The 16,298-nt window shown below is 44.0% G+C and overlaps 1 protein-coding gene across 1 annotated transcript in view; it reads left to right on the top strand.

Annotated features, from left to right (window-relative positions):
• Window positions 1–16,298, top strand: part of BLTP3A (bridge-like lipid transfer protein family member 3A) — a 120,718-nt gene that overhangs the window by 37,759 nt on the left and 66,661 nt on the right. The window contains exons 2-4 of the mRNA XM_014586172.1: window positions 4,226–4,388; window positions 4,489–4,527; window positions 5,211–5,302. Coding sequence (XP_014441658.1) covers window positions 4,226–4,388; window positions 4,489–4,527; window positions 5,211–5,302 — 294 coding nt within the window. The remainder of the gene's footprint in view (window positions 1–4,225; window positions 4,389–4,488; window positions 4,528–5,210; window positions 5,303–16,298) is intronic.

Genomic DNA, 16,298 nt, shown 5'->3' with positions numbered 1-16,298 from the left:
GTCCTGGACCCGGTGGCTTAAAGCTCACGCCGGGTGCGTGTGCGTGCGTGCCCAAGATCCCAAGAGGAGAACGGAGGAGAAGGGATTGCAGCGTGACCATCCCCCCAGGGGGTGATTTCTCACTTTCTGTCTCTTTGTCTCTGTCTGTCTGGCGAGCACACATGCCCTATAGTGAAAACCTCTACAAAAAAAAAAAAAAAAGTCTTAGAGAAGTTTATTACGAAATATTTGCCAGACATGAGGCTGGCAGGTGGCGTGGTTAAGGGCGCTGGACTCCCACATGGCCAATCATGGTTCGAGTCCTGTACCTGCTTGCTTGCTCTCTCTCTTTCTCTCTCTCTCTCTTGCTCTGTTCCTCTCTGGTCAAAGTAAAATAAATGAAGTTAAATAAAATAATTCTTTAAAAAAAAGAAAAAAGAAATATTTGCCATACGAAAAGGCAGGGAGTAATATAAAGAACAGCATACAGTCCCCTTCCAACCTGAGAAATATGCGTTACCATGCAGTTGAAGCCTCCTTATCTATAGGTAACACATCCCTGAGTTCCTTGTTATCATGCCAGTACATTCTTTTTCTTTCTTTTTTTTTTAAAAGGTTTTTGCTGTAGGGTGTGTGCACTCTCCATAGAGGGACAGTGAAAGAGAAAGCGATGTATCACCCCCTAAGCGGATGGCCCTGCTGCAATCCCTTGTCCATTCTCCTGCTAGGATTTTGGGTATGCATACATCTGCACCTGGCATGAGTTTCAAGCTGTCAGGTCTGGGACTCGAACCATGATCAGCCATGTGGCAGTCCAGTGCCTTAACCCTTTTGCCACCTGCTAACCCTGCCAGTTCATTCTTATGTATCCCTTAATATCCAATACTGCTTAGCATATTGATAAACTTCTGAAAAGAAGTTTTAAAAAGTCTATGTATTATTAATTGCATGAGCCAGAGAGATGGCACTCCCCATAGGGTTTTGACACTGACCCACCCCCAGCCAGCCCAGCCACAGGGACGTACACACAAGGGGCACCCAGGGAGGTCTCTAAACTTGAACGCAGAAGCCCTCAGTAAGGGCACACGTGCAGAGCATGGTGTTTTACTGCTGCACTACCATCTACCCCTGATAAAGGGATTTTTCTTTAAAAAAGTATTAAACAACCTTTTTATACAGTACCGTTTTAGGCGCTGTTGAGAAATAATCACAAAGATAAAACTCTTGGATGTCATAATCTATGCTAAGGGGACAAACAAAAAGACTAAAGCACAACCTAGTTAAAGGAAAGGATATATGTGAAAAAGTGTTCAATACAGAACTTTTTTTTTTTTTTTAAGAGGTTTTTGTTGTAGGGCACGTGTACTAGCCAGAAAGACAGGGAGAAACAGAGAGACAGAAAGCAAGAAATCACCCCCAGGTGGAATGGCCATGCCGCAATGCCTTCTCCTCCATTCTTCTCTCGGGATCCTGGGCACGCACGCACATGCACCTGGTGTGAATTTAAGTCACCGAGTCTGGGACTTGAACCACAGTTGGCTACATGGGAGTCCAACAACATAGCCATAACGCCAACTGCTGGTCCCAAATATATAACTTTAAAGTGAACTATTAGCAGAGCTGGCAGGTGGTGCGGTGGTTAAGGTGCTGAACTCCCACATGGCTGACCCACGTGGTCATGGTTTGAGTCCTGAACCCAGCAGCTTGCTTTCTTACTTTTCCTTTCTCTCTCTTTCTCTGTACCTCATTGTTCAAATTAAAAAAAAAAAAAAATTAACAGCAACAAATAAATCTGTAAAAAATTAGACTATTTGCATCTAATGTATGTAAAGGCTAAGTATAGTCATGGTTAAAAGAACAAAATACAGTTCATTGTCTGGGGTGGACAAGAGTGACTGGAAGTCAGCAACAGTGAGAATTTTTTTTAAAGGTTTTTCCCTTAGGGCATGTGTGCTCGCCATAGAGCGAGAGAGTCAGTCAGAGACAGAGAAGGAAAATGAGAAATCACCCTCTGGGAGGCTGGCCACGCTGCCATCCCTTCTCCATTCTCCTCCAGGGATCTGGGGGCACAAATGCACATGCACCCAGCATAATTTTCATGTCATGACTTGAACCATGGTCAGCCTGTGGGAGTCCAGTGACGTAACTGCTACGCCATCCGCTGGTCCCAGAATTTTAAGGATGAGGTTCATCTGCAGTTTGTCATATAGGAGAGAGGGTTATGCTATGAGGAACTGGCCATTAAATTGATCCAGCCTAAAAGAGGAGAGAAGGCAGCGGAGACCAGTTAGCCAGCAGGGCGATTAGCTAAGAGGCCCAGCATTCTGTCAGACAGCCATTTTGACAAAGAAAAATGGCCAAGACTAAGCCCTTGACTTCAAAGGGCTTAATACCTAACTGAGCAGGGGTCTTTACACAGCAGAAAATGGGAGACTGTCTGAAGACTACCTGTGATCTAAATGTGTATTACAGATTCCGGGAGTGGAGGAGAAAAGAGCTTAGTATCCTACATGGCCAAATGCATGACTCGAATCCTGACCCTGGCAGCTTGAAGAACAGGACAGGCACGTTTGCATGCATGCCCCAAGTCCCTAAAGGAGAAGTGGAGGAGAAGGGACTGTAGCGTGAACATCCCCCATTGGGAGGGTACTTTCTTGTTCCCCCCTTCTTCAATGTTCATCTCCAGCACCTGCACGTACCCTCTAAAAAATATAAATAAATAAATAAAAATAAAAATGGCAGCGCTCAGGGAAAGAAGGCCTCTGTGAGATGTCTTAGGTGGGCCTTGAATGACAGACAGTGATCTGTTTTAGGAAAGGGCATGGGTGCCGAGAGCCCATTGGCGAAAAAGACTGGCGCAGAATCGTGGGAAGACTGGCCCGTGTGAATTGCGTATGTCCAGGCCACCTGACCTGCAGTCTGCTGTGGCCTGGGTTTTGCTGGCTGCACACTTACGTGTAGGTCAGCAGTTTTCCCCGGCCCTCTGTACCGCCTCCACACTAGCAGCCGGACCCACTGGCCTGATGAGACTAAGGCTCACTCCCTTTGGGGAGGCTGTCAGTGGTTTGCTGATCTTTCAGCACAGCGTGGAAGGTGCGTGTCTGGGATTACGTTTCACCACATGGAAGGTGTGTGTGTTTGGGATTACCTTTCACTGCACTGAACAAACCAATTATCAGCCTGTCGCTGGTTCCTATTCTGCCTTCACAGAGCTCCCTCTTCTGTTTTGAGTAGTGTTTAAAACCATGACAGCCCGCGCTCCGTGATCTCCTGGCTACCCCTCCCCCCGCCTTTACTTGGACCATCTCTCCATCTCTTTTCACCATTTCTGTCTTGCTCTTTTTTTGTTTTTGGAGAGGTTTTTGCTATAGGGCGCATACGCTTGCAAGAAAGGCAGAGAGAGACAGAGAGACAGAGAGCGAGAAATCACCCCCCAGGGGGGATGACCACACCACACTCCCTTCTCCTCCATTCTCCTCTCCGGATCTTGGGCACACACGCTCACGTGCCTGTCGTGAGTTTAAGCCACCGAGTCCAGGACTCGAACCGCAGTCGACTACATGGGAGTCCAGCCACATAGCCATTACCTAACTGCTGGTCCTCTGTCTTGCTAATTTTTGATTCTTTTCCATGTGGGGTTCCTTTCTTAGGAGGGAGATGTGGAAAGTTGGTTTCATGAGTTTACATGGCTAGACTCCTCCAGCTGCTCCAGCCTCTTGAGGCCTCCCTGAGGATCCCTTGCCACGGACAGAACCCCTCCTGGTTTCATTGCTCTTCTCAAGGTGGCCCACGTTGCCGATCACGTACTGCTCGTTGGCTCTCGGGGTTCCCCATCCTCAGATGTGCTTGTACTTTCCTTAGCTTGTCCTGCTCAGCTGCTACAGCACTGTCCACGACACTGTCCCCACCTGCTTGTAATGGGGATTTCTGAGCATATTTTATCTTCTATTTTGTTTTAAATACTATCCATGGACATTTTGCATTGCTGTCTGGTGTTTCTGTCTGCTTTTAAGAGGAGAGGCAGAAATACCAAAAGACTATATTGCCGCTGTCACAGCCACTTCCCCAGGATCCCCGTCACAGGTTCTGGAGCGGGGTGATGCATCTGACATCTTGTAAGGTGTGGAAGTGGCACGGTCAGTTCTTTCACTCTCTCTTCTCCAAATTCAGAAGCATTACGGGTAGAATGTCCATTTAGCAGATGTTTATGAAACTAATAGCTTTTTTTTAAAATTGCTCTTTTCAGGTTCACTAAGAATCTTTCCCCGGACAAAATCAACTTGAGCACTCTGAAAGGGGAGGGTCAGCTGACCAACCTGGAGCTGGACGAAGAGGTTCTACAGAATGTGCTGGAGCTGCCCACCTGGTTAGCCATCACGCGGGTCTACTGCAACAGGGCCTCGATCCGGGTGAGGATAGGGCCAGAGTGCTGTGGGCGCCTTTGGCCAGCGGGCCTGCCTTCTTGAGGGGCAGCTCCCACAGCCCTGAGTCTTTGCTTTCCTCTTTCAGATCCAGTGGACAAAGTTGAAGACACACCCGATTTGCTTGGTAATGGCCTTTCTTGATTCTCAGTAATGGAAGGGGAGGGCTGGCTGGGCTTTTAAAAGAGAGAGGAGAAGACAGGGATCTGATAGCCTGATCCTTTTAGGAATGGTGGCTGCTGCTTTATGGCCCTGCATGCTTGTCTCTGAGTCAGAGACGTTGTCTGGGCTTTTCCTGGAACTGCCGTGCCATGCAGGACCTAGCGCTGACACCTGAGACCCAGGATTCTTGGGCTTTTTTGTTTTTGGAATAACGTTTTTTGCTGCCCAGGCTCTATCCTTCCTATTTTCCCTACTTCCATATTTTCCCTTGAAATACCAACAGGAAAAATGAGAGCTTTAGTTTATATTGGCTGCTGGGTGATGATCAGCTAAAAGCCGCTCAGGAGCTTGACTGAGACTCCGGTCTTTACCCCAAACATTGCTGCCCCAGGAAAGCAGTGTCTGTGCAGCTCCGATTTGTTTGGCCTTTCTGCTGCGAACTCATCCTGCTGCCGCCGGAGGCAGAAGCGGGCAGAAGGGAATGCACCGGCATTTTAGTTCGGTCACTCCTGTATTCGGCAGGTGTTTATCGGGTGCGGTACTGTTCTAGGCACCAGAGCACAGAGAGGGCTAAGACGGACTGTGCTGTCTTCCTTCGGGCCGTGGGGCTCTGTGCAGACGCTCAGCTCGCTGTGGCTTTTGTTTCAGTGTCTGGATAAGGTAGAGGTGGAGATGAAGACGTGTGAGGAGCCTCGGCCCCCCAATGGACAGTCCCCTATTGCCCTCGCGTCGGGACAGAGGTTAGTTGCTTTGAGTCCTGTTATTGCCAACATCTTAACTGCTCCAGGTTGCCTTGTAGTTAAAAAATAAAATCTTTTTAATATAGAAAATTGCAAAAATGTATTAAAGAAGAGAAATATTATAATGAAGCCCAACAAACAAGATCTAACTTTCACTATTACCAACATCTTGCCATTCTTTTTTAATGTTTAAAATTCTTCTTCTTTTTCTTCTTCTTCTTCTTCTTCTTCTTCTTTTTGAAGAGGTTTTTGCTATAGGGCGCATGCGCTCGCCAGACAGACAGAGAGAGACAGGGAGACAGAAAGCGAGAAATCACCCCCAGGGGGGATGGCCACACCGCAATCCCTTCTCCTCCATCCTCCTCTCGGGATCTTGGGCATGCACACACACACGCCCAGTGTGAGTTTAAGCCACCAGGTCTGGGACATGAACCGTAGTCGACTGCGTGGGAGTCCAGAGACATAGCCATTACGCTAACTGCTGGTCCCTAAATTATTTTTTTAGAGAGATTTTTCTATAGGGTATGTTCACTTGCCAGAGAGAGAAAGAGAGACAAAGAGACATAAACGAGAAATCACCCCCCAGGGGGGATTACCACACTGCAATCCGTTCTCCATTCTCCTCTCAGGATTTTGGGCATGCACACACACACAGAACCACACACCTCCTGGGAGTTTTAAGCTGCTGGGTCTGGGACTTGAACCGTGGTTGACTGTGTGGGAGTCCAGGGATGTAACCATTATGCCATTTGCTGCTCCCATATTTTTTCATTTTTCTTCTGCCACTCTGTGTATATGTGTGTGCACAGTACCTGAAAGCAAGCCCCAAATGCCACCTGGTTTTACTTGTAAATACTTTCTTATCCTATCTCTTTAATGGACAAGGACTGGAAAGAAAATGCTATTATCACATTTGATAGCATTAATAAGAATTCCTCAGCATCATCTAATACTTATTTTATAATTAGTTTTACTGAACTATACTTAAAAAGTTTTTTTGGGAGGCCAACAGGTGACATGGTGGTTAGGGCACTGAACTCCCATATGGCTGACTGTGGTTTGAGTCCTGGAGCTGGTGGCTTGCTTTCTCACTTTCCCTCTCTGTCACTCTCCAGTTGAGTTGTCCTCTTTCCTAAGACTATTAATCTCATTCATGAGGACTTTGCCCTTATAATGTGATCACTTCCCAAAGGCCCTGCCTCCTAATGCCAACACATTGGGCAGTAGGTTTCAACATAGATGAGATTGGGGGGAACATAAACTTTAGCACTGAGTACTGTTCCTTTGTATAGATATGCCACAATTTGTTTTCCATTTTCTTACTCACTTTCATTTTTTTAAAGAATTATTTCATTTTGGGACCAGCAGTTAGTGTAATGGCTGTCGCTGGACTCCCATCTAATAATAGTTAACACAAACTAAGTGCTTCCTCCAGGCCAGGCATCTTTCCTAAGTACTTCCCATGAATCTATTAATTTAATCCTTGTATTACCTTAGGAGCCAGGTACTGATATAAATATTATCCCCATTTTAGAGATGAAGAAACAGGACAAGGTTGCAGAGCTGCTGAGTGGCAGAACTGGAAACCAGCAAGGTTCCAGCTTTTTTTTTAAAGAAAGATTTATTTAATTTTATGTGTTCATTCATTTTTTTTAATTTGACCAGAGAGAGACACACACCATGAGAGAGAGAAAGAGAGAGGGAGGGAAAGTGAGAAAGCAAGCCACCAGGTCCAGCCATGTGGGAGTGTCCAGCACCTTAACCACCATGCCACCTGCTGGTCCCCACTTTCATTTTATTTCCATTTGTCATTTTATTTCTGATTGTAGGTTGTCATGAATAATGGGGCTGTGAACATCTCTATACTTGTTTTTGTGTGATCACGTGCTTTTATTTCTCTCGGATAGATATCTAGAAATAGAAATGGCTGAGTGGTATGGTAAATAAGGAGTGGATTTTATTTATTTATTTTTCTTTTCATGAGAGAGCATATGAGCAAGGGAGCACGTGAGGGGAGAGACAGAGAGAAGCTGTAATTTTCTGGGTGAGATCTTGCCTGTGATCGCCTTGTCCTAGTCTCCCTGTTAGCTAGGACTATACCCTCCTGCTCAGGTCACCACTACTGGGCAGCATTGAATTTTCTTTTTTTTTTTTTCTTTTAGAGAGAGATTTTTGCTATAGAGTGTGTACACTCACCAGGGAGACAGAAGCAAGAAGTCGCCCCCAGGCGGGGTGGCCATGCCACTGTTCCTGCACCTCTTGGGACCTTTGGCACACATGTACACATGCTCAGTGTGGATTTAAGTCCCGAACCGTGGTCAACTACATGGGAGTCCAGCAGCATGACCATTACACCATCTGCTGGTCCCAGCATTTAATTTTTAAAGAAACTGTCAAACTTTTCTAGAGTGGTTAACCATTTTATATTAGTTTTACATTTTACACATTTTTATATTACATTTTACTTTTTGCCTCCTATATTTTTAGGTATGTTTGTTGTAACTTATACTTTTATAGTTGTCATTCTTTTCGAGGTTCAGATGTCCCCATCTTTGGTTAGTTATAGCCTTTCTAGATGAACATGCCCTTTGGACAAGATCCTGGTAATTGTCCTACTTTTAGACAGAACAAGATGTTCCAGGCTTTTCTTATGCATCTTTTAATTTTTTTGTTTTTTTTTTCTTTCTTCCATGAGTGAAAGAGAGAGACAGAGACAAAGAGAGATAGGCACATCCAACAGGATCTCAACGCTGCCATCTACTCCCAGCTTCAGCCAGCCCCTGGATCATGGGCAGTCGAGGTCCTGGTGCACTCAGGGAGGTCCCCAGACACAAACCTGGGCCCTTCCCATGTGGGTCAGCCCTGAGAGTGTTGTGCTGACGACTGAGCCACTGTCTGGACTCCTCTTATGCATCTTTAGCGTAAATCTGGAACCAGACAGTTCTCTAAAGACCCCTGATTCCCTTTAGTGAGAAATGTTATTTATTAATTTGCCAGAGGGTGTGTGAGCTCACCAGAGAGAGACAGACAGAAAGGGAGAAGGAGAGAGTTTCCCCAATGATATGTGATCATGTTGAAATATCTTCTCCTCTATTTGTCTGTCTTATCAGTATTCTGCATATGCACACACATGTGCCTGGCGTGTTTTTTAAGCAACCAAGGCCAGAATTTGAACAATGTGGGTGACAATGTAGACTTTGGGTCCCTTAACTATTGGCCTAAGAAATGCTACTTTTTTTCCTTTTTCGATTTTTTTTTTGAGAGGTTTTTGCTAAAGCGTATATGTGCTCGCCAGACAGACAGAGAGAGACAGAGAGACAGAAAGCGAGAAATCACCCCCCGGGGGGGATGGCCATGCTGCAATTCCTTCTCCTCCATTCTCCTCTCGGGATCTTGGGCACGCACGCACACGCGCCCGGCGTGAGTTTTAAGCCACCCGGTCCAGGATGCAAACCGCGGTCGACTACGTGGGAGTCCAGCGACATAGCCATTATGCTAAGTGCTGGTCCTGAGAAATGCTATTTTTAAAAAAATAATTATTTTATTAATTTAATGCTATTTATTATTATTATGATTATTTTAATATGACCAGAGAGAGAGACAGACAGAGAGAGAGAGGGAAGGTGAGCAAACCACGAGGTCCAGGATGTGAACTGTTGTCAGCTGTGTGGGAGTCCACTGCCTTAACTGCCAAGCCACCTGCTGGCCCCAATATATGCTATTAAAGACTATCATCTGGGTAAAATTGTGTTCATTGAGTTGTCTTTGCTTTAAAACTTTTCACTGTGCAGTGTTTCAAGAAGGAAAAGAGGTGTTTTTTTTTTTTTTTTCTTTTGGTTTATGGCACGTGTACTTACTGGTGAGAGATGGCCCAAGGTGGGGGAGTAAGAGCGCCCCCTTCCCAAGGGGGATGGCCATGCTGCAATCCCTTCTTCATTCTCTCAGGATTTTGGGCAGCACCTGGGCATGCACATGTGCACCTGGCATATTTTTCAAGCCACTGGGCCTAGGACACAAACTCTGTAGTTGGTCATGTGAGATCCGGCCTCCTTAACCAGCATGCCACTGGCTGGCCCAGAAAAATGTACTTTTAAAAAAGAGAAAAATAGGGACCATCAGATAACGTAATGGTTACATTGTTGGACTCCCACATTGTTGACCATGGTTTGAGTCCCAGACCTGGTGGCTTAAAATTCATGCCAGGCATGTGTGTGTGCATGCCCAAGATCCCAAGAGGAGAATGGAGGAAAAGGGATTTTGGCCTCTGTGGGGTGATTTCTCACTTTTTTGTCTCTGTCTTTCTCTGTCTCTCGGGCAAGTGCATGTACCCTATTAGAAAAATCTGTCTTAAAAAAAACAAAACAGAAAAATAAATTGTGACACTATGCTGATACTTTTCTATTCAAATATGAAAAAAGAGGGGTTTGGGTTGACTTTTTTGATTTAATATTTGTATTAATTATTTTTAAAATTGTAATTAATTTTTTAAATTATTATTTTTTTAGTTAGCTATAGAGGACATACGCTCACCATAGAGGGAGAGAGAGAAAGTGAGAAATTACCCCTTTGGGGGATGGCTATACTACAGTTCTTTCTCTGCCAGTCTCTCGGGATTGTGGGCACGCATGCATATACGTCTGACACGATTTTCAAGCTGTTGGGTTTGGAACTCAAACTGCACAGTCAGCCATATGAGATCTAGCTGCCTTAACTTCTGGTGCCACCTGCTGGCCCTATTTTTCATTTTTTAAAATTAAAATGATTCATTTTATTTTATTTATTATTAGTATTATTATTGTTTTGAATTTAACCAGAGAGAAAGAAAAAACGGGAAAGCGAGAAACCAAGCCGCCAGGTCTGGGACTCAAACTGTGGTCAGCCATGTGGGAATGCAAAACCTTAACCACCTCGGCACCTGCTGGCCCTATTTTTATTTTTTAAAGTTGTTTTACTTCTTCCATGGCTGAGAGAGAGAGAAGGGGAGGAAAGCACCCCCAACAGGGTGTTGACGCTGTGATCCGTTCCCAGCCTCAGTCAGTTCCAACCATGAGCACACCAGTGCCAGGCCTGCTCAGCAAGGTCGCATGACCGCAAAGCTGGGTGTGTTGAGCCTCGCAAAGCATTGTGTTTCAGCACTGCATCACCTTCAGGCCCTAGGATTTCTTCTACTCATATACTGAATCTTGGTTCCTAACATTAAAATATAGTAAATAATTTACATTTTTGATAGTTTAAAAAAACAGAATTAATGTCTTAACTATCAATAATACTGCTGAGTACAGTAGGTATGTGTGTGTGTTTTTGTTAACTAAATATAGATCCCATTGGGGTGTCAAAACTGTGTTTTGTTTTGTTTTGTGGAGAGGTTTTTGCTATAGGGCGCGTGCGCTCGCCAGACAGACAGAGAGAGACAGAGAGACAGAAAGTGAGAAATCACCCCCTGGGGGGATGGCCATGCCGCAATCCCTTCTCCTCCATTCTCCTCTTGGGACCATCAGATAACGTAATGGTTACATTGTTGGACTCCCACATTGTTGACCATGGTTTGAGTCCCAGACCTGGTGGCTTAAAATTCATGCCAGGCATGTGTGTGTGCATCCCCTCTTGGGATCTTGGGCTCGCACACACATTCGCGTGGCGTGTTTTAAGCCACCGGGTCCGGGACGCGAACCGCGGTCGACTACGTGGGAGTCCAGTGACATAGCCATTACACTAACTGCTGGTCCCTCAAAACTGTGTTTTAAAGTTACTTGAAATTATTCTTTATATGGTTGAGTACCAATTTGACATGCAAAAGGATTCATTTATTTTTAATTTTTAAATTGTTTTAAATTTATATTAAATTATATGAAGCTGTATAGTGGCTCTATGGACTAGGCCTGGCCTGGTGGTTAAGGTGACTGGATCCTACATGTGGATCACATGGTTTGAATCCTGGGGCTGGTTGCTTGAAACACACACTGGACACATATGTGTACACCCTCAAAACCCCAAAAGGAGGGAGAAATGGAGGAGAAGGGGTCGCAACATGACTATGCCCCATGAGGGGGTGCTTTTTCTTAAAATTTTATATATATATATATATATATATTGATGGATGTTTGTATTGTCTCCATCTCCTGTCTTATAAAAACAAAGTGGCACTACCTTTTTCATTTTCACTTAAAAGTATGTCCCGTGGCTTGCCCTTTAGTGAAGAGTTGAGTGCTACGTGGAAAACCAGATCTCATGGCTGGCCACAGTTGAAATACTGGCCTCAGTGATTTAGGAAACACCCATGTGTGTGCCCCTATTCCAAACCCTGAAAGGACGGAGAAATGGAGGAAAAAGGATTGCAGCGTGACTCTGCTCCACTGGGGGCGTCCTCTCTCTTCTTGAGAGTGTATGTACCCCCTCTTGCAATTAAAAAACAAAAAGTATATCTTGGAGGTTACTCCATAGATGTAGAATGACATGTTCTTTTTTTTTTGTCCCCCCCCAGAGGTTTTTGCCTTGGGGTGTGTGTGCTTGCTGGAGAGAGAGACAGAGACAGTGAGAGGGAAACTGAGAAATTACCAACTGGGGGGATGGCCATGTGGCAATCCCTTCTCCTCCATTCTTCTGAGATCTTGGGCATGTGCATGCACACGCGTGCGCACACACATGCACGCACACACACACACTTGTGCCCGGCATGATTTTCAAGCCACTAGGTCTGGTACTTGAACTGTGGTGACCATGTGGGAGTTCCCGACATAACCACTACATCACGTGCTGGTCCCTAAGATATGTTCTTTAGGGACCAACAGTTAGCATAATGGCTATGTCGCTGGACTCTCATGTAGTCGACTACGGTTCGAGTCCTGGACCCGGTGGCTTAAACTCACGCCAGGTGTGTGTGCATGCATGCACAAGATCCCGAGAGGAGAATGGAGGAGAAGGGATTGCGGCGTGGCCATCCCCCCTGGGGGGGTGATTTCTCGTTTTCTGTCTCTCTGTCTCTCTCTGTCTTTCTGGTGAGCACAAAAAAACCTCTCCAAAAAAAAGAAAAAAAAAGATATGTTCTTTATTCCATTTTGTATTTGTAGAATAGCCTTACTTTACTGAGGCATCATATTTTATTTATCCAGTTCTCTATTGATGGATATTTGGATTCTTTTTTTTTTTGGAGAAGTTTTTACTATAGGGCTTGTGTCCTCGCCAGAAAGACAGAGAGAGACAGAAAGTGAGAAATCACCCCCCAGGGGGGATGGCCACACCACAATCCCTTCTCCTCCATTCTCCTCTCGGGATCTTGTGCATGCATGCACACACACCTGGCGTGAGTTTAAGCCACTGGGTCTGGGACTCGAACCTCGGTCGACTACATGAGAGTCCAGTGACATAGCCATTATGCCAACTGCTGGTCCTCCCCCCCTTTTTTGCTATTACAAGGGATCTAGCAGTAAATGACTTTGTTTATGAGATAAAATTTTGCTGTCGTATTTCTAAGAACAGCTCTGTCAAGATATTATTCACGTACAGTAGAGTCCATCTATCCGATGTGGATTGCTCAGCTGTTTTACTGTGTTTACTGGCATGTCCAGTCATCACAGTCAGTGTCGGAACATTTCTGCCACCTGGAAAGGAACAGATCTATGAGCAGCCTGTCCTCATTCTCCTCTGCCTTAAGCGCAGACAAATACTAATCTATTTTCTGTGTCTGTTCTGAATAATTCATATAAACAGACTCATATACCACGTGGTTTTGTGATTTGGTTCTTTCACTGAGCATGATGTTTTCAAGGTTCAGCATGTAATAGTACTTTATTCCTTTTTTATGGCTTAATAGTTTTCTCTTGTGTGGATACATCATATTTGATTTATCCAGTTATCATTTGATAGACATTTGGGTTGTCTCCAGTCTTTTTGCTATTATGTTTTAGGATAGAATTCTTAAATTGGGACAGTTGGATTAAAGAGCAAATGTATACACAGTATAATTTTTTTTTTTTTTTGGAGAGGTTTTTCGCTATAGGGTGTGTGCGCTCGCCAGACAGACGGAGACAGAGAGACAGAAAGTGAGAAATCACCCCCCGAGGGGGGATGGCCACCCCGCAATCCCTTCTCCTCCATTCTCCTCTCAGGATCTTGGGCACGCACACACATGCTCCCGGCGTGAGTTTTAAGCCACCGGGTCTGGGACACGAACCACGGTCGACTATGTGGGAGTCCAGCGACATAGCCATTATGCTAACTGCTGGTCCCCACAGTATAATTTTGATAGGCCTTTCTAAATTCCCCTCTATTGGAGTTTTATAATTTTACATCTCCATCAGCAGTGTGTGAGAGTTTTTGTTCCCTAGAGCCTTGCCAGTAGAGAATATTGTTAACCATTACAAATTTTGCCTAATCTGATAGAGCAGGGGCCCCCAATCCCCCGGGCTGCAGACTGGTCGCAGTCTGTGGCCTGTTGGGGACTGGGCTGGGCTGCGTGATGGGGAGTGGGCTGCGGGTGAGCCAGCGAGGCTTCCTAGGGGTCTGCAGCTGCTCCCTGCTGCTGGCATTGCCGCCCGGGCTCGGCCTCCTGTCGGACCAATGGCAGCATTGGATTCTCACGGGAGCTCAGCCCCTATTGTGCGATTGTGTATTGCAGTGCAGTAGTGGTGGACATGGTGCATGGTGGATGTGGTGTGCTTGGTCATCCCAGGATCCCCCATCCCCTTCCGTCCATGGAGGCATAGTCTTCCTTCGCTGATCCTGGGCCAGGAGGGCTGGGGACTGCCGTGGCAGATGACACATGATATTTCAGTGCAGTTTTTCATGAACTGTATGAAAGTACACAAACGGTAAGCTCAGTGGTTGTTTACAAAGTTACATGGGAAACAGACTACTTCCAGAGCCCAAAGCCTCCTGTGTCGTATCCATCCCCAAAGATAATCTACTCACCCCCTAAATATAACTTTTATCTTGGTTTCAAATGTCATAGATTAGTTTTATAAATTTCAGGGAAATGCAGTCATACAGAATATAGTTGTCTGGTCTAGCTACTTTCTACTTTCACTCACTGTCATGTTTTTGAGAACCATCCATGTTGTCATGTTTATTTATAGTTCATTCATCCTTGTTACTTACGATATCCCATCATGTGAGTAGGCCACAATTTAGCCATTCCACTGTAGATGGAATTTGGTATATTTCTAGAAGCTGGCCAAGTACAGAGCTGCGACACAGAATGTTCTCTGTCATGACTGATAGTAGATATACGACTCTACACCTTTGTCAAAAGCCATGGACTGATACACCATGAGGAAGGACATTTTCTCTATGTTAATTTAAAATACATAAGAAAAAGGAATATACTGCTGTGAACATTCTTGTATATACCTTGTGGTGAATGTATGTACACATTTGTGTTTTATATATGAAGGAGTATTTGCGGGTCATGCAGAGGCTGTGCATAGGTTCAGCTTCAGTAGAGATGGTCGTGGGCATAGCACTTTCATTCACTGCAGAGCATAGAAGTTGTTCCATACTCTTGTTAACACTTGGTATTGTCAGTCTCTATTCTATCCATTTGGTGAGTGTGTAGTTATGTTGCATTATGATTTTAATTTTCATTTATTTGATGATTGGCTTATTAGAATTTTGGATATCCTCTTTTATAAACTATACTCATCTAAGTGTTTTGCCCATTTACCTTTTATTTTTAAGTTTTTTTAAATTTAAATTTATTTATTTACATTCATTCACTGTACATCATGACAACATACAAAATGAGATTTTCCACCCAGAGTACACTGTATATTGGCTTAATCAAGCGCATCAGCATACATGTTATTGTCAACAAATAATTTTCCATTTCTTGTTTCCTATGTTTTGCTTTTTTTTCCTCGTCCTTGATTCCCTATCTCTTACCCTCTGCCATCTCCCACTCTCCCCCCACACTGTCTCTGGTATCTATGTTTGCTTTCTATACTGTTTTCCTCCACATTTTATTGAGTCACTAAGATCTTAATTAATCTAAATGTTTTCATAGCAAGCACAGCTGATATATACATTTCTGTGAACACAAGTCCAACTTTAGGCATAAGCCTCAATGAGTAGAGTGAACATCCTATAAAGTAGCACCTGGCTGGGGCTATATATCATACTGCAGTCATCGAATAGGTATTTTTTTTTCTGAAACTTTTTTTTTCCAACTTAATTTACATTCTTTCGCTAAGCTTTCCCTAAGCATCGTCATGACATACAAAATGTGATTTCCCATCCAGAATATACTTCATAGTGGCTTAATCATACATATTAATATCACAAATTTTCCCATTTCTAGTTTCTAGAAATTTTTTTAACCCCTATTTCTGAATCACTGTCCTTTCCCACCCTCCTCTCACACTATCTCTGGAGTCTACAATTGTCTTCCATTCCTTTCCCACCCACATTGTATTGCTAACACTATTTCTTAAATAATCTAACTACTTTCAATAGCAAGTTCACTTGATACTATTAAGAAAACCAGATTTAACTTAAATCAAAGAAATACTAAGAAACTTTGCTTAAAGCCAGGAAACAGGTTAGGATTCTGATCAAATGATAGGTGCATGAACCTATCCATATCTCAAGACAGGACACAAATCCTTACAACCAAATAACAAAGTCTACAAGAAAATTAGCAATATTTTAGTCAAAAGTCATAAAATTATACTTCACCAATTCAGTCTCATGTACTTTATCTTCTGTTGTGGTTCAATTTTCCCAATTAAATTCTGGGATATAATATTCAGCTCCAGACTTCTCCCTACGATTAAGTTGGCCACTCTCTTAGTTTTTGAACTCTTATTTCTGTGTGTCTGTATTTAATTTTCCTGATATAGCACTCCCCTGAGAACTTCTTGGAGATCTTGTCTGGTACTGGTAAATTCTTTCAGGTTTTGTTTATATGAGAATGTTCTTTTCTTTTCTTCCCACATGAAAGATAGTCTTGCCAGGTACAGTATTGGCTGAAATTGCTTTTCTCTTAACACTTTGAATATATTTT

This window comes from Tupaia chinensis, unplaced genomic scaffold (assembly GCF_000334495.1).
Source record: "Tupaia chinensis unplaced genomic scaffold, TupChi_1.0 Scaffold000116_1, whole genome shotgun sequence".
Classification (NCBI taxonomy): Eukaryota; Metazoa; Chordata; class Mammalia; order Scandentia; family Tupaiidae; genus Tupaia; species Tupaia belangeri.
This window is presented reverse-complemented; position numbering and strand designations above follow the sequence as displayed.